This window comes from Maniola hyperantus, chromosome 9, assembly GCF_902806685.2.
Source record: "Maniola hyperantus chromosome 9, iAphHyp1.2, whole genome shotgun sequence".
NCBI classification, from domain to species: Eukaryota; Metazoa; Arthropoda; class Insecta; order Lepidoptera; family Nymphalidae; genus Maniola; species Maniola hyperantus.
Window position 1 is genome coordinate 15,649,760 of NC_048544.1, and position 17,329 is coordinate 15,667,088.

The 17,329-nt window shown below is 40.9% G+C and overlaps 5 protein-coding genes across 7 annotated transcripts; 3 read left to right on the top strand and 2 right to left on the bottom strand.

Moving 5' to 3' along the window:
• The first annotated feature begins 375 nt into the window (after positions 1-375).
• Hel25E (ATP-dependent RNA helicase 25E) lies at positions 376-1,973 on the top strand. Its single transcript, XM_034972035.2, has one exon. The coding sequence runs from the start codon at positions 511-513 to the stop codon at positions 1,786-1,788; it is 1,278 nt and encodes a 425-aa protein (XP_034827926.1). The 5' UTR covers positions 376-510; the 3' UTR covers positions 1,789-1,973.
• Positions 1,974-3,189: 1,216 nt separating this feature from the next.
• LOC117985341 (venom serine carboxypeptidase) lies at positions 3,190-5,097 on the bottom strand. Its single transcript, XM_034972033.2, has one exon. The coding sequence runs from the start codon at positions 4,862-4,864 to the stop codon at positions 3,443-3,445; it is 1,422 nt and encodes a 473-aa protein (XP_034827924.1). The 5' UTR covers positions 4,865-5,097; the 3' UTR covers positions 3,190-3,442.
• A 276-nt stretch (positions 5,098-5,373) lies between these two features.
• LOC117985342 (venom serine carboxypeptidase-like) lies at positions 5,374-6,914 on the top strand. The gene has a single exon (XM_034972034.2). It carries the CDS (start codon positions 5,480-5,482, stop codon positions 6,896-6,898), a length of 1,419 nt encoding a protein of 472 aa, XP_034827925.2. The 5' UTR covers positions 5,374-5,479; the 3' UTR covers positions 6,899-6,914.
• A 743-nt stretch (positions 6,915-7,657) lies between these two features.
• LOC138402734 (venom serine carboxypeptidase-like) lies at positions 7,658-9,423 on the top strand. The gene has a single exon (XM_069500590.1). The coding sequence runs from the start codon at positions 7,669-7,671 to the stop codon at positions 9,067-9,069; it is 1,401 nt and encodes a 466-aa protein (XP_069356691.1). The 5' UTR covers positions 7,658-7,668; the 3' UTR covers positions 9,070-9,423.
• Positions 9,417-16,393, bottom strand: Cdc45 (cell division cycle protein 45). Of its 3 annotated transcripts, XM_034972030.2 has the most exons (11): positions 16,201-16,371; positions 15,821-16,111; positions 14,999-15,076; positions 14,524-14,655; positions 14,221-14,418; positions 13,405-13,562; positions 12,940-13,141; positions 12,634-12,828; positions 12,054-12,226; positions 11,258-11,495; positions 9,417-11,159 (listed from the first exon to the last, which is right to left on the bottom strand). In XM_034972030.2, the coding sequence occupies exons 1-10, from the start codon at positions 16,249-16,251 to the stop codon at positions 11,354-11,356; spliced, it is 1,620 nt and encodes a 539-aa protein (XP_034827921.1). In that variant the 5' UTR covers positions 16,252-16,371; the 3' UTR covers positions 9,417-11,159; positions 11,258-11,353. The 3 variants fall into 3 exon arrangements, with proteins under 3 accessions (XP_034827921.1, XP_069356689.1, XP_069356688.1); XM_069500588.1 differs by lacking the exon at positions 12,054-12,226 and having other exon boundaries at positions 16,201-16,391; XM_069500587.1 differs by lacking the exon at positions 12,054-12,226 and having other exon boundaries at positions 9,417-11,495; positions 16,201-16,393.
• Between the last annotated feature and the right edge of the window lie 936 nt (positions 16,394-17,329).

Consider the following 17,329-nt stretch of genomic DNA (forward strand, 5'->3'; position numbering starts at 1 on the left):
TAGTTTAAATTCAAAATAGGTATAGGGTATTTTTATTTTACTGTGTATTATTGTGGTTTTTGCTTTGATTAGATTGGGTTTTTGTACAACACAAAAGTGTGATTTTAAACAATCTACGGCTATTTTTCTTTCTTTTTGTATTCTTAACTGATAATTTAGTAATTTAGGACCTCTAGGAATACCTAATTTTACAAAATGTTATTATGCAACGTTTTTTAATGGCATTAATAATAATTAATCCTAAGACCACAGCTACTATACTAATGTTACCCATTTCTACGTTGGCACCAAGATAATCTATGGTAGGCACAGAGACATTCCTGGGGAAATAATAGATCTTAGTAATAGATGGTAGGTTTTTTTTGGATTTCTTGTCTGTGGTTTTGTCGTCAAGCAAGCTAACCGACGCCATTAATGTAAAATATTTTTAATTGTGAATTTAAACGTGCTTCTGCCTCTGCCGACTTTGCTGTTTATTAAGTGTATTTATTTACACTAAACTAATAAATAATGGCTGATAACGACGATCTTCTCGACTACGAAGACGAAGAGCAAGCAGATCAACAGACCACCGATGGAGCGACCGAAGCGGCGCCAAAAAAAGAGGTTAAAGGATCATATGTATCCATCCACAGTTCCGGCTTCAGGGACTTCCTTCTAAAACCTGAAATATTACGTGCTATAGTCGACTGCGGCTTCGAGCATCCATCAGAAGTGCAACACGAATGTATTCCGCAGGCCGTCCTCGGTATGGACATCTTATGTCAAGCGAAGTCTGGTATGGGAAAGACTGCTGTGTTCGTATTGGCGACTCTGCAGCAGTTGGAGCCGTCCGAGAACCACGTATACGTGCTAGTAATGTGCCACACTAGAGAGCTGGCGTTCCAGATCAGTAAGGAGTACGAGCGCTTCTCCAAGTACATGCCCGGCGTGCGGGTGTCCGTGTTCTTCGGCGGAATGCCGATCCAGAAGGACGAGGAAGTGCTGAAGACTGCGTGCCCTCACATAGTCGTCGGTACTCCGGGACGCATGTTAGCTTTAGTCAATAGCAAGAAATTGAATCTGAAGCACTTGAAACATTTCATTCTGGACGAGTGCGACAAAATGCTCGAATCGTTGGACATGCGGCGAGACGTTCAAGAAATATTCCGCAACACTCCTCACGGAAAGCAAGTCATGATGTTCTCGGCTACCTTGAGCAAGGAAATTCGGCCCGTCTGCAAGAAGTTCATGCAGGATCCTATGGAGGTGTACGTGGACGATGAAGCCAAACTAACACTGCACGGTTTACAGCAACATTATGTTAAACTCAAGGAAAACGAGAAGAACAAGAAGCTGTTTGAGCTGTTGGATGTGTTAGAATTTAACCAGGTAGTGATATTTGTGAAGTCTGTGCAACGATGCGTAGCTCTGGCTCAGTTGCTCACGGATCAGAACTTCCCCGCCATCGGTATTCATAGAAACATGTCCCAGGACGAGAGGCTGACTCGCTACCAGCAGTTCAAGGATTTCCAGAAGAGGATACTAGTCGCTACCAACTTGTTCGGGAGAGGAATGGATATAGAGCGAGTCAACATCGTATTCAACTATGACATGCCTGAAGATTCAGATACCTACTTGCACAGAGTAGCGCGAGCGGGCAGATTTGGTACCAAAGGCTTGGCCATAACTATGGTATCTGACGAGAATGATGCAAAAATCCTGAACGAGGTCCAAGACCGCTTCGATGTCAATATAACTGAGCTACCTGAAGAAATTGAATTGTCAACTTATATTGAGGGCCGATAAATCAAGAATATCTTTTAAAACCTTAAACTAAGATTTAAGATTACCTTACCTTAAGATTTTACCAAGGTTTTTCTTTTTTACCAGTTTGGATGTAGTCCACTATGTGACATGATGGGAACGTAAAACATAGTAAAAATTAAGTAATTATAGATTTAAGACTTGAATAAAACATTTGATATTGTGAACATTTTTTTTTCTTATTGTTCTCTCTCCCCAAATTAGTTACCTAGGTCCTAGACCACAGTAAAATATATAACTAGCTGATGCCTGCGACTAAGTGCGCGTGGATTTAGTTTTTTTGAAAATACCGTGGGTACTCTAATTTTCGGGGATAAAAAGTCACTAAGTCTGACTATACCCATGCAAAACATCACGTCGCGCGTCGATCCGTTGCAACGTGATTGAAGGACAAATCAACAAACATTTATAATAGGGGTAGTGATGAGTAGTCCTATCTATGACAGTAAATAGGTAGGTAGGTATACCATGAAAAATAATGATTGATTGAATACTAGATGACCCACACAGATGGGTGGAATTTTTGAAAATACTTTATTTCTGAGGATCAACCTCATATATTATGTATCTATGTACTTAGAAAGCCTCTATGCACATCTTAGACCTAGTGCTTTGAGAAGTACAACCTATATTACCGTTTTAGGAGATATGGGTGCCTCTCCTGAGGATGGTAGGTGTAAGGAATAAATACACTTTCCTTCACTATTCCATTTATTCTGCGTGCAAGCAATATTCTCATATACTTGGGGTGTGACTCAACGGGCATAACCCTTAGTACCGACTGTTAATATATAAAATCATACATTGCTACGGCGGTGTCCGCTGAGTCAGGTACCACAAGCGTTGTGTTACCGGTGCAATGTACAGTCTGTCAGTTTTATAATTCTTATCAGACAAAACTCCAAACAGGCAAAGCTCATACAGTACGCGGTCGAAAGTAATGTACATCGACCTTTAGAAAGAGATGGCAGATTTATAGAGCACTATCTCTGTCGTTGAGACCGACAAAACGTCATATAAATTGCGCCCGTCTGGTGCAGCCGCGCGCCATGAAATAAAATTGAATTGAAGTGAAATTTGAACGTCATATACCTAGGTATGAGTGACAGAGACAACGCTCTTCAAAGCCGAAATGTCATTCTAAAGGCCGATGTACATTACTTTCGGCTGCGGTGAAGCAGACTGCATAAATAGGAGCGCGATGTTTACGCACTTGTGGGTAAAATGACATCAGCTTACAAGCTTGCTTCAAAATATACTGTTAGTAGGTACTGTCTATAGAAGTTATTTATAGCACCTTTTGAAAATCTTCAGCATTAAATTTATACCAACAATTTATTTAATGCAATGCATTTTTTAATTAAGTGGTAAATAAAATATCACTATAAATAAAAAATATTTTAATTACATTCCAACAAATTAAAATGTACTTAGATGTACAATAGTTATTCAGTTTGTTTTGTGTTATATGAAAAGTAAATGATAATAATAGGATACACATGTTTTACATTACTCAAATAATAATAACTATACAAAGGGATCCATGACCTTATTATAAACTTGAGATTCTTAGAATAACTTATTTTACAGTAAAAAAGTTTTTGCCAATTCCACATAATATTTCTATACCAAGTACTTATACACGGTGCCTCTTTTTGTGAGTAAACGTCTTTTCATGAGTCAACCTTGTGATCATATCGAGAGCCCATTTGGGCTGGTCTCCAGGCACCATGTGTCCGGCATTCCTCACCATTATCTCGACCAGCTTCCCCCCTTGCTTGACGTACCCGGCCAATTCCCCGTCCACATGCCACTGGTATCTCTTAGATGACAAGTAATCACTGGAGCCAGTAAAGTTGAGGTTTCTCAAGTAGTTAAGTGTTAGAGGATACGCAACAATGATATCTAGCTGTCCGTTGTAAATTAGAACATAGTAATGATCTAAGAGTTCCGATATCCACGGTGCAACAGATTTCATTACGTCTTGTTTCAAATGGTTCTCTACCTCCTTTCCAACATTAAAAGTTAAGTTTCCCACGTGAATAGCTTTCCTGACCATACTGGTCTGTATCATGGGTCCGAAGTCTTCGAATTTCATGTATTCTTTGGTGTGCAAGTAGTTGAAATAGAATTCGAAACCGGTCATATTGTAGAATACACTTTTTCCGTTTATCAAGTCACCGTTCAGCAAAGTGTCGAAGGCTTCAAAAGCTTTGTCCCACTGCTGCTCTTTGATCAACTGGATCGCCTCGCTCTCAGCATCCGCAAAGACCTTCGCTTGGTTCCAGTCAATTAAACCGATTTGGTACAAGTATTTGCTGTACACCAATTGGTGTTCAGGATCACTCAACCCGTTTCCGATAGCGAGAGCTTTTAGGTTGATTTTTATTTTGGCACTGGGATTCTTCTTGTATATCGTGTAGGCCAGCGCGGGGACGTATTTACCTGCGTACGACTCTCCGGTTATAAAAAACTTGTTTCCTTGCAGCTCGGGGAATAGTTGGAAGAATTGAACGAGGGTGGAGTAGAGTTGTTCCCCCACTTGCGTCTGGTCGACGCAATATCCTTTGGGGTCCTTCGTAAAGCTGAAGCCTGTTCCCACAGGGTTGTCTATGTATATAATGTGATGGCTCAGGGCCCAGTTGTATTTCCTCCTCTCGAACCTACTCTTGCGCACCCTCAGCGGGCCGTTCTCTGTGAAGAGGCCGTAGAGAGACGAAGCGCCCGGACCGCCCTGCAGCCATACAATAACTGGTGCGTCTTTCTTTTTAGATATCATAGCAGGGAAGTACCAGAAAAATTGGTTGGAATCATATTTTTTGTCGACGGTGAAATAGCCGGCGTAACTCTTGATGCGCAGGCTCTCCGTGAAGGGCACCCGCGCCAGTCGCCTGCCTTCCGTCACGTTGCCGCTCTCGACGTAGGGCGTGAGGAAGAGAGGCTCCCCGGGATCACCGTCGTCGGTTACGTCCAGATTTAACTTCGGATAATGGTTAAAGAAGCATTGTACGGACAGTATTTGTAATAGTAACAAAGTAATAACCCGATAAAGCCACATCACGTTGAATGTTTAATATTAGAGTAATTTTAAAAGCTGCACAGTGAATAGTAACTCGCGCTTATTGATAGTATGTCCACCAGCACTGGCCAGCCCGCTTTATAATAGTTACTGTTTGATAACGATTGCTGATAACCCGTTTCATTTGACCTTAACAACCAAGAGGATACCTAAATCGAAATAATATAAAAATTAAAACTACACTGGACAAAAACCAACTTCAGTTTTGAAAAAAAGAGGTAGGCACAGAGTACATTATATATACTGGAGGTAGGTACTTTTAAAAGCACAGACTTTAAAAGTTAAAACAAACGTAGTGATTATATACTCTTTGGTTGAAATTGATGAAACATATTAGGTGAGATCTGTGGTTGTCATTGTGTTTTTTTTAGGCTCAACAGGGTTAGAACCCAGAGCCGTAAAACCAGTTTTACAAATATATTTTTTATCGGTAGGTAATTTTGATTCTATATCTGTGGTAATTTTCACCAATGAGTGAACCTTTTTACCTTTAGTCTTTTTTCAAAATGCTTAAATGTCACCTTTTTGAGTTTTCATGATTTTTACTTCATCGATTGTTCGAACCACCGAATATAAAAACACTGTTTGATAACTATGAGTGTTATTTATAGATGTAGATTGATATTCAACTTGTTACAAATATTCAACCTTTTTAATTTTAGTTCATCAACATTTTTCCCTCATGTGTATCCGCGAGTGAAACTTGAAGCCAAGCCTCCCGGTCCGGCCGGCAATCCGCTCATACTCACCCCGTATGTAGAGAGAGGAGATGTGGAACTCTCACGAAACTTATCTCGCGTGACTTTCACTGAAAACATAGGTTTCACAAGTCACGCAGGATTCTTCACCGTGGACGTCAAATATAATTCCAATTTATATTTCTGGTACTTTCCGGCTTTCTCTAAAAACAAAGTTGCTCCGGTTGTCCTATGGCTGCAAGGCGGTCCGGGAGGAAGTTCCTTGTATGGATTATTTACAGAAAACGGGCCGTTAATCGCTAAAAAAGGTGGATTCGCTCGCAGGAAGTATCACTGGGCACTCGAACACAACTTAATCTTCATAGATAACCCAGTGGGAACTGGATTTAGCTTCACAGATGATGAGAAGGGTTACTGCACCGATGAGGCGTGTGTCGCTGACGGATTGTACGATTGCTTGCAACAATTTTTCACAATGTTTCCTTCTTTGAGGAACAATGAGTTTTACATCACCGGAGAATCCTATGCAGGGAAATATATTCCATCCATAGCAACGAAGATTCACCAACAAAACTCCCGGGGTGAACTAAACATAAACCTCAAAGGCTTAGCACTAGGCAATGCATACTGCGATCCAATCAACCAGATGGACTATGGCAACTATTTATATCAACATGGTTTAATCGATTTTAAACAAAATAAGTTGTTCCTCAAAATGCAATCTGCAATAATAAATGAAATTCGTAAAGAGAATTGGGTTCAAGCTGACATTCTCATGGACCAACTGATGGACGGAGAGCTAACAAATTATTCCTACTTCAAGAACTTTACAGGATTCCAAAACTACTATAACTTTTTAGACCCAACAGGCATGTCCGATTCAGACATGGATATTTATATAGATCTCTTGAATAATGATAAAATAAGGCAGAGTGTACACGTTGGAGGGCTGCCTTTTCATTCAGGCAAAGAAGTGCAAGAACATTTAGAATATGACGTTCTGAAGTCTGTTGCATCAGAGATATCAGAATTACTATCTCAGTATCGCCTTCTATTTTATAATGGCCAGTTGGATGTCATAGTAGCATATCCGTTAACTGAGAGCTTTTTGCGTAATTTGGACTTTTCGTCTGCTACCGAGTATAAAACAGCTGCGCGGCACATTTGGAGGGTAGATGATGAAATAGCAGGCTACGTGAAGAAGGCCGGCAACTTGACGGAGGTACTGGTGAGGAATGCGAGCCACATGGTGCCGCACGATCAACCTAAATGGGCTTTAGACATGATCACTCGTTTTATAAAGAACACATTCTAATAATGTTAAATCCCTAATTCATAGCACATTCACATCATAAGAATTTGTTATAGATATTTAAAAGCCCAAGCTAACTACATTTTAGTCTTGAGATTATGAATTAGACTAGAAAAATGTGTGCATGAGATGCTCTCACCTTATTATACTAATGACGTGATCTGTTGTAAATGCTAACATTATGCACTATTCTATTTATTGCTATTTATTATTCTATTCGTCTATTTATTGGCAATTTCCCTGTGATCAACCTGTGATATAAATTGTTGAAGTGCTCTCTATTTTTTTAATTTTTTTTTTAATATAAATTGCATAGGCAAGGATGTTTTGAGTATTGTATATTTATTTTATTGTGATTGTTTATAATCTCCAGTTTATGCTAAAGTATTTTAACTATAGTGTTACAATTTATAGAATACGAAAGTTAACGATTTCATACTAATAAGAATGTTTTGCTTGGTAACACACATTGTGTAAACTCATGAGTGCTCATATTATAAATGCGAAAGTGTTTGTTTATTGGTTTGTCCTTCACTCACGTCACAACGAAGAGCAACAGATCAACATGATTTCTCTCTTCTCTTATTCTTTTATATCTGAAGTAACAGTATTCCCCTAGTAACAAAGTGACGCCGGGCGGATCAGTTACCTAGTTTCCTATAAAATCTAGGTCAACATGCATTTCAGAAATAGTTATTCCAAATATTTTTATTACTTATTTTTGCTCGTATATAAAAACATTTAATTGCGCTTATGGCCTCATACTCATAACAATGAGGCTAATAATAAATACTACTAGCCGATGTGGCGTGGTATTCAAATTGGTAATAATATTCAATCTTTTTAATTTTTGTTTATCAACATTTTTTCCTCATGTATATCTGCGAGCAAAACTTGAAGCCAAGCCTCCCGGTCCGGCCGGCGATCCGCTCATACTCACCCCGTATGTAGAGAGAGATGTGGAACTCGCACGAAACTTATCTCGCGTGACTTTCACTGAAAACATAGGTTTTACGAGTCACTCAGGATTCTTCACCGTGGACGTCAAATACAATTCCAATTTATATTTCTGGTACTTTCCGGCTTTCTCTAAAAACAAAGCTGCTCCGGTTGTCCTATGGCTGCAAGGCGGTCCGGGAGGAAGTTCCTTGTATGGATTATTTACAGAAAACGGGCCGTTAATCGCTAAAAAAGGTGGATTCGCTCGCAGGAAGTATCACTGGGCACTCGAACACAACTTAATCTTCATAGATAACCCAGTGGGAACTGGATTTAGCTTCACAGATGATGAGAAGGGTTACTGCACCGATGAGGCGTGTGTCGCTGACGGATTGTACGATTGCTTGCAACAATTTTTCATAATGTTTCCTTCTTTGAGGAACAATGACTTTTACATCACCGGAGAATCCTATGCAGGGAAATATATTCCATCCATAGCAATGAAGATTCACCAACAAAACTCCCTGGGTAAACTAAACATAAACCTCAAAGGCTTAGCACTAGGCAATGCATACTGCGATCCAATCAACCAGATAGACTATGGTAACTATCTGTATCAGCTCGGCTTGATAGATTTTGAACGAAAGACGTTGTTCCTCAAAATGCAATCTACAATAATTAATGAAATTCGTAAAGAGAATTGGGGCCAAGCTGAATCGCTCAGAAACCAACTAGTTACTGTGTTCGGGAACTTAACAGGATTCAACAACAGCTACAACTTTTTAGACCCTACCGAGCCTGACATGGAATTTTATGTGGAGCTCTTGAATAATGATAGAATAAGACGGAGTATACATGTCGGAGGACTGGCTTTTTATTCATTTAACTACACAGTATATAATTACTTATGGAATGACATGGCGAAGTCTGTTGCATCAGACATATCAGAATTACTATCTCACTATCGCCTTCTATTTTATAATGGCCAGTTGGATATCATAGTAGCATATCCGTTAACCGTGAGCTTTTTGCGTAATTTGAACTTTTCATCTGCTACCGAGTATAAAACAGCTGCGCGGCACATTTGGAGGGTAGATGATGAAATAGCAGGCTACGTGAAGAAGGCCGGCAACTTGACGGAGGTACTGGTGAGGAATGCGAGCCACATGGTGCCGCACGATCAACCTAAATGGGCTTTAGACATGATCACTCGTTTTATAAAGAACACATTCTAATAACATCGAATCTGTAATCCATGGCACTTTCATGTTTTAAGAATTATACATCTTTATATATAAAAAAATGAATCGCTGAATGTGTTGCTGATCGCAAATCTCGAGAACAGCTGAACCGATTACGCTAATTCTTTTTTCATAGAGTATATTTGTCACTTGATTAGTTTTTTTTTGTGCGAAATGATCTAGGTATTCTTTTGTTAGACATTAGTAAACCCTCAAACATTACATTAGTAAACACTCAAAGACATTTTATCTTTGAGTGAACCATAATTGGCAAACTAAGTAAATATAATAAAAGGGAGAAATTTGGAGAGATTATAACTTAATTCAAATAAAATTCATAGTTTTATATTTATAGTACATTTTATTTCAAACTCCTTCACATATCAATAAATAATTTTAACTAAACGCTTATAAAAAGTTTTAGATTACCTACTACTTATTTATTAACTTACTTAACAAGTTTTTATTTTTCATAAACAAGAGAAAATACAACTAATATGGACACCTGACTTCATGAAACTATTATTTTAATATTAATTTTTATTGTTTAAAAAGTTTTTTTTTTAAATTAACTGATTTTAATTTATTTGACATAATAATATAGCTACTTTAGTAAAATGTATTTTTGTTGACCGATAAAATTTAATGATCCTTATATTAATTAATTTAATAATTCCAAAAAACTTATGAATTTCATGTAAATGCATTTTTTAAACTTACTTAACTTTTAAAGTTGGGTACCTCTCTCTATCCGCGGAATGTAGTAAGCATAGCGTTCTCTCTGTTACGTAATCCCATACAAATGATAGAGACCAAAATCTCAGTGGACGCTAACCATTTTGAGTCACCATATATATCATTTGTATGGGATTATGTGTATTATCCGCAGATAGGGTATAATATGGGTTCACTGTCTATCTACAATAAGCAGAAGCAGTTAATTAGTTATAGACAGAACTTTCTATACTATTTACTGTGTGGTTCAAATGTCAAGATTTTCACCATATTTGAAATGTCTTTCTAGGGTTCCATACCTCAAAAGAAAAAAAAGAACTCATAGATTCGTTGTCTACTGTCTGTCGTGTCTGTTAAAGACTCCCGCAAAGGAATCAAAACCTTTAGGGTACAGTTTTAAGTTGGTCTAGAATCAGGAAATTTGGCCTGTAACAATGTCTTATAGGGGAAAATCCGAAAACCGTGAATTTGTGGTTACATCACAAAGAAATTAAGGGTGAGATCTATAGAACGCAGTCTGACTTAGTTTAGACTTAAGACAGAGTTAATACGAGACAGCTATATCTCTGACATAAATATGTCTCGTTTTAACTCAATCTTAAGTCTGAGCAAAGTCAAAGTGTGCTCTATAGATCTCAGCCTAAGTGTTTTTTCTGGTACGATGGTACGGAACCCCTCGTGTGTATTCAGTCATTTTACAAATTAGATATATGCTAATATTTATTATTTTAAACTAAGTATTTTGCAGAACTTTAATTATTTACTCAAAAATCTAGAAAGGCACATTATTTGTGTGATGATAAATAGTTCGGAGTTATACTTATGTCTTTAACTATTTAGTGAGCAAATAATTCGGATATGAACGCACTTATAGTGCGCGACTGGTCGAGATGGCGCTCGAGGAGGGAACGCCCCGCGCTAACCCGTTGCGGGTGACGTGCGGGTGTACGGGGCGTCCCCCGCCTCATACCACAATTGCCATCACTACCTGTCGCGGACTATACTTATAGGGCTTAGCCGCTCAGCTCACGTCCGACAATCGGTGACCAATTTTTGTTGCCAAAAAATGAGCCAAGATTACAATATTGAAACGCACCGATTTTTTGTAGAGCATGTGTAATTTTTTTTCAATTCCATCACAAGTTAGCTCTCGACTGCGATCTCACCTGATGGTAAGCGATGATGCAGTAGGCTACAACATCAACATCATCATCAGAGATCTATAAAGCGAACTTTGACTTTGCTCAGACTTAAGGCACTTAAAACGAGACAGAGTTATATAGCTGGCATAAATCTTTCTCGCTTTAACAGAAACTTAAGTCTGAGCAAAGTTAAAGTGCGATCTCAGTCTGAGGATGTGGCGGTTTTATCAACCATATTCCATATCAGTTTCTACACCGAAACGCTAAATCGCTTGACGGCACGGCTTTGCCGGTAGGGTGGTTACTAGCCACGGCCGTAGCTTCCCAGTAGCTTCTTTGTGAGGTTGGACGTGTTGTACTTAAAGGTCTCTTGTGCCGGTGTGGGTCCGGTCCGGGTCCGGTCACGCCAGCAGCGCCGTGAGCGCGTCGAGGAACTGCGTGCGCTGGGAGGAAGGCAGGCTGATGATGGAGGAGTCCACGAACTCTAAGGACACGGAGGCGCCGCTCTTGGTCGCCGCCTGCTCGAAGGCTGCTCCGAACAGACTAGAAACGACAGAATCCATACTAATATTATAAACTATGTTGTGCCCGCGACTTCGTCTGCGTGGGTTTAGGTTCGCTCGCCCGTTCCAGCAATGCGCGGTATTCATGGCATATAATATTGTAAATCGAATCTTTGCATAGAGCAACTGCCGAGTTTCTTGCTTTCTTAGCGGATATTTACGGCATAATAGCTATCTGCATGCCAAATTTCAGTCCGATCCGTCCAGTATTTTGAGCCGTGCGTTGATAGATCAGTCAGTCAGTCACCTTTTCTTTTTTCTAAATATATAAAAGGAAAAGGTGACTGACTGACTGACTGATCTATCAACGCACAGCTCAAACTACTGGACGGATCGGGCTGAAATTTGGCATGCAGATAGCTATTATGGCGTAAATATCCGCTAAGAAAGGATTTTTTTAAAATACAACCCCTAAGGGAGTGAAATAGGGGTTTGCAATTTGTGTAGTCCACGCGGACAAAGTCGCGAGCGGAAGCTAGTCCTTTTATATATTAAAGATTTAAATAAAAATATTTCTATTCTATTGAAAATGACTTACTTCCTGGGCTCCTGGTCGAAGCGCGGCGGCAGTCCCAGCAACAGACAGTCCCCGGCGGCGGTGGGCGCGCTGGCCAGCAGGGGGCGCGGCGCGCGCGCGGGCGCGCCGGCGACCCAGCGCGCGGCCTCCGCCAGCCACAGCGGGCCGCGCAACGCTGTAGCCTCGGGGGTGCCCTGCAAGAATTTTTTTTACCTATTTCATGTTAGCCATAATACATTACCATACATCAGTCCCTTGGACAAAAGGGTTCTGTGTGCCATTCTTTCTATAGCTTCCAAGCAGCATCTTGCAGCAGTTCTATTGTATGTCTGCAAAATGAAGTATTTTAAGTCAGCGTTGTTGAAGGGGCCCGTCAGCGTCAGTTCCCTGGATTACAGGTGTCACTGTGCTACATCTGGGTGTACGTACCTCTAGCACGATGAAGTAGTTGAAAGCAGGAGGCTGTGCGCCTGCTTCGCCACGGCCTCCGGGAGTACGTACCTCTGACACGATAAAGTTGTTGAAGGGACCGGCCAGCATCAGTTCCCTGGAGGACAGGGTTCTGTGCGCTTGCTTTGCCACGGCCTCCGGGTATACGTACCTCTGGCACGATGAAGTAGTTGAAGGGGCCGGCCAGCATCAGTCCCCTGGACGACAGGGTGCTGTGCGCCTGCCTCGCCACGGCCTCGAGACAGCGTCGCGCCGCCGCCACGCCACGCTTGAGACTCTCGTTCTCTCCGCTGACGGCCAGCGCCGACAGCGCGTGCTGGAAGCCCTCCGCTCGGGACATTGTCTCCTGGAAACAATAGTTAACTATACTTAACTATACATATTATTAAGATCTTACGCGCTTCTCCATACTACTACGTAGGCCTGGCGAGCCTGCTGGAGAGGGAAATGTTCTCACATTCTCGATGAGGCCCATGACAGCATACACGGTGTCCAGAGCGGCGACAGGGAGCGCGTGAGGCCTCTGCAGCAGGAAGGCGGCTCTGGTGGGGACGGGCAGCTTGTGTTTGGGCGCCGCGGCCTCCAGCGCCGTCAGCAGCGACCTGCGGAGCTCCACGTCCATGGAGCGGTAGGCCTGGCGAGCCTGCTGGAGGGGGAACCTGGAAACATATGTACATTATGATATTTTTGAATATTCTAATTTCTACAAACTTGTTTCTCCTTTTTGGGGTTCCGCACCTCATAAGGAAAAAGGAACCCTTATAGGATCACTTTGTTGTCTGTCTGTCAATTCGGGGGAACCAAAACCTAAAAAGTACTTCCCGTGGACTTAGAATCTTGAAATTTGGCAGATAGCAATGTCTTTAGGAAAAGGAAACATCCGAAAACCGTGAATTTGTGCGCTCGCTGCGCTCACACTCACCCCATATCCGCTAAGAGTTGCCTCAGTCGCGCGGCGCCCGAGCGCGAGTGCAGGCGCAGCTTGGGCGCCAGTGCCGTGGCGTGGCTAATGGCGCCCTCCACCGACCACCAGCGATACAGCGGGAGCCACGCGTCCTTCTCCACCACCACGCGGGCCGACTGTCGAAGTACGATTCGTTTACTAGTCTTCAAACAGTGCATGTTGTCAGTGATGACATATGGATCCGAGACATGGTCGCTAACTATTGGCCTCATAAGAAAGCTCAGAGTCACTCAGAAGTCGATGGAGAGAGCTACGTGCGGAGTTTCTCTACGTGATTACTGATACTGATGTAGCTCAACGGGTTGCGAAGCTAAAGTGGCAGTGGGCGGGGCACATAGTCCCAAGGTGCTAGAATGGCGACTTCAAAACACAAACGAGTTGCAGGGAGCCGCTGGATTCAAGCGGCGCAAGACCGTGGCGTGTGAAAGTCCCTACATGAGACCTTGATAATGATGATTTGTTTATGATGTAGATGGTACCCGCAACTTTTTTTTACAAATACTTTGTTTATTGCGAAGGTACAGCCAAATTCTGCCTATTAGCATGCATGTTATGATATACCTAACAACGTGTACATAGTTTTTACTTTAGATTAGGTTTTTAATTTTTTTTTTACTTTTCCGGTATAAGAAGTATGCCTATATCCTTCCCCAGGATGCAAGCTATCTCTATACTAAATTTCGTCAAAATCATTTAAACAGATGGGCCGTGAAAGCAAGTAAACAGACAGACTGACAGACACTATAATATCAGTATGGACTATGGATTACATGCCTGGTGTATATCATCGTCGGTAGTCTTCCGCTGCGCAGCGGCGACGTAGCGATGCAGCGGCTCTGCGTCCAGCAAGCAGCGCGCGGGCGAGCGGAGGTGGAGCGCCGCGTGCGCCGCGGAGGCCACGGCCGCGCTCCACAGCGCCGGCACCGTGCACCTAGACGCTCGCACCGCTATTTCCAGGGCCACACACGCACTCTGGTGAAGAGAAGATGCAGTTAGGCTAGCGAGGGTTCAGCCTCCACGGCCCCTCCCTCCTCTCCCTACCAAAAACACCCTAAAAGAAAAAGATACTATACATACAGGCTTCCCGTGGTAGGAGAACTGCGTGTAGTTGAACATGAGCGTGTGTCGCCGCTCCTCCCACGCCTTGCGCGCGCGGCGCCGCTCCACCACCGCCTCGATGTCCTGGCGACCCTGTCTCTCCTCTTCGTTCTACAGCAAGAACAATAGTTATAATAGACAGTATCTTTTTGGACAATATTGCTTTCAAGTTGAGGCTTTTTAGGGTTCCGTACCTCAAAAGGAAAAAAAAGAACTCTTATAGAATCACTTTGTATAGTGCAACACCTCCAACAGGCAGGCCACTCAGCTTGTGTTGAGACGTCGGGCCCCTCTGAGGTACCAGATGCCCCAATCAGTGACCACAATATACTATTCTCTACATTTTCTAGGTGAGCGCGCTCCAACATAGACCTCATCATTGCTGTTTCTCAGGCATGGTTATCATAAAGAGCAAGCCTATCTCGCAATAAAAATAAAAGAAAAAAATCATTACTTCATCCTCTTCATCGTCTCTGAAGATGTCATCAAAGTTGGGAATGTTCTCTTCCTCCTCTTTGTACACCAGTCTCACCTGAAACATTATACCTCATACATTGATATTCAACTCACTTAAAACAACATTCATATGAAAGCATCTATCTTGTCTACTTTTTCACAGCCTATCCTTTTAACGGTTTTGACAAAATGTGGTGCAGAGATAGCTTGCTCCTTGGGACGGACAATGCTGCTTTTTGTTCGAAAAAATCAAAGAGTTCAAATGATAAAGAGAATGTTAAAAAGTCCATATAGACAGTCACAGGTATCCTACATTTAGTATTTTGCTTTTGGAAACAGCATTTATAAGATCCTAAATCGACACAAACAAAGTCACAGGCATGATCTAGCGATAAAATCAAGTTAAAGAGACTCGATGAAGCAAATAATAAAAAAAATGATTAGATAGAACTATAAGGAACATTAGGAGGAGCAGACAGATAAACAAACAAAACTTGTACAATCTGGATGAGCATTGTCAACTCATGTTTTTGGAAACATATAAGTTTTTACTCTCTTGTCATATATAATTGCATATCTCTTTGTATAAAAATGAATCGCTGAATGTGTTGCTGATCGCAAATCTCGAGAACAGGTGAACTGATTCGGCTAATTCTTTTTTTTATAATATTCCTTGAAGTACGAGGATAGTTTTTACAGAGAGAAAAATTTAAAAATTGCCTGAAAAGGAATCGACTGTTAGGCGGTACAAAGTTCGCCGGGTCAGCTAGTAAAGCTAGCTAGCTTATAAAGTTATAACTATACTAAGATATCACTTTACCTGTCCATCACTATAAACATTGCAGATATCAGTGGGTTTATGAGAGTCCAACACAAAAAACACCACATGCTCCTCTGGCTGCAGGATGTCCACCAAATCCACGGTCCCGCCGCAGTTCACCAGCACCACGTACTTCACCTCCTCGTTGTTTTCATCATAGGCAGTCTTCAACTCGGATATACCACCCACAGGGACTAATGTGTACGAAATATTATCACATTTGAACAAATCCTGCAATATCTTGCAAGCGCATACAGCATCGACGTCGTAGTGAACTAGTAATAACACTCGCTGAAAGTATAAAAGTTACTTTCATTATAAAACTTAACTTTCAAGTGGGCACTCTATCCTGCCGGTTTTAATCGAACAAAAGCACTCACGTTTCCAAGAAGAACGTTGTAAAAATCATTCTTGATGTCCTCTATAAACATTTTAAGCGTTCTCGATGTTAAAACGAGATTATTTCTTACGAAAAACCATGCTTTTAAAAAAATGTAAGCGAACACCTGCTCGAGATCGAAATTCGATTCGAAACAACAAATTACAAAATCTTCAAATGTCGCTTTCAAACTCTCTGTCAAAAATTCCCGCCAAAACTATTGTCTATGTTTCAAATTCTCAATCAATCGCCCGCGAATTTCATTTTCTGATGAACCCATGATGAACCTAAACCGATTTTGACAAAACCATTTCTCGACTCTAGTATCATAAGGTCGGATGTGGATTTTTGCTACTTTTCAGGAGAGCCAAAACAAAAATGCTAGGGAAATCGGGTCATAATTTCTAAACTACTGGAGATACAATTTCAGTTGTTTTTGTAATATTTAACACTTAACTGTACCTATCATTAACCATTACTAGAAATACTTTATCATTAATAAATAAAATATAAACTCACAATTTCTTCAAAATGGACGATATGCGACTTTATGCTGGTAATATTCGTAACTGTGCTAAAAAAGTGTGTGCATAAGTTGTAAACCGACTTTATGGCTGCAATTTTTACTATTACAAATTTGAAATAAAAGTCGGATCTATTACTTAATATTTCATAATACGTCTTAACTGATTATACATAAGTAATATTCGGACAAAAGATCACAGTAGTTATCTCACAAAAAACATTTAGGAGTTTTGTGAGATAGCAACAATGTACCTATCTGATTTTTCTGAAACTGATTAGTTAGATCTGAAACATAATAATTTCATTCGACCGATAGTCTGACCATTGCATCCGTGTAAACCTTGTGACTTCTGAATGAATGAAAATAACATTTACAAATTCACAAATAAAGCCCATTAATTAAAAACAACGGCCAAAAATTCGAAAAAAAATTACAAAATAATTAGAAACCTACAGTGGGCCAAACATTTTTTGTGGAATTGCATACATGACGGTTACATTAATATAGAAATCTAAAACATGCCAACATAGCCTGATTTTCCTTATAATGATTAGGTACGTAAAGTTAGAATGGGGGTCAGCAGGTACCTACTGCAAAAGTTGGT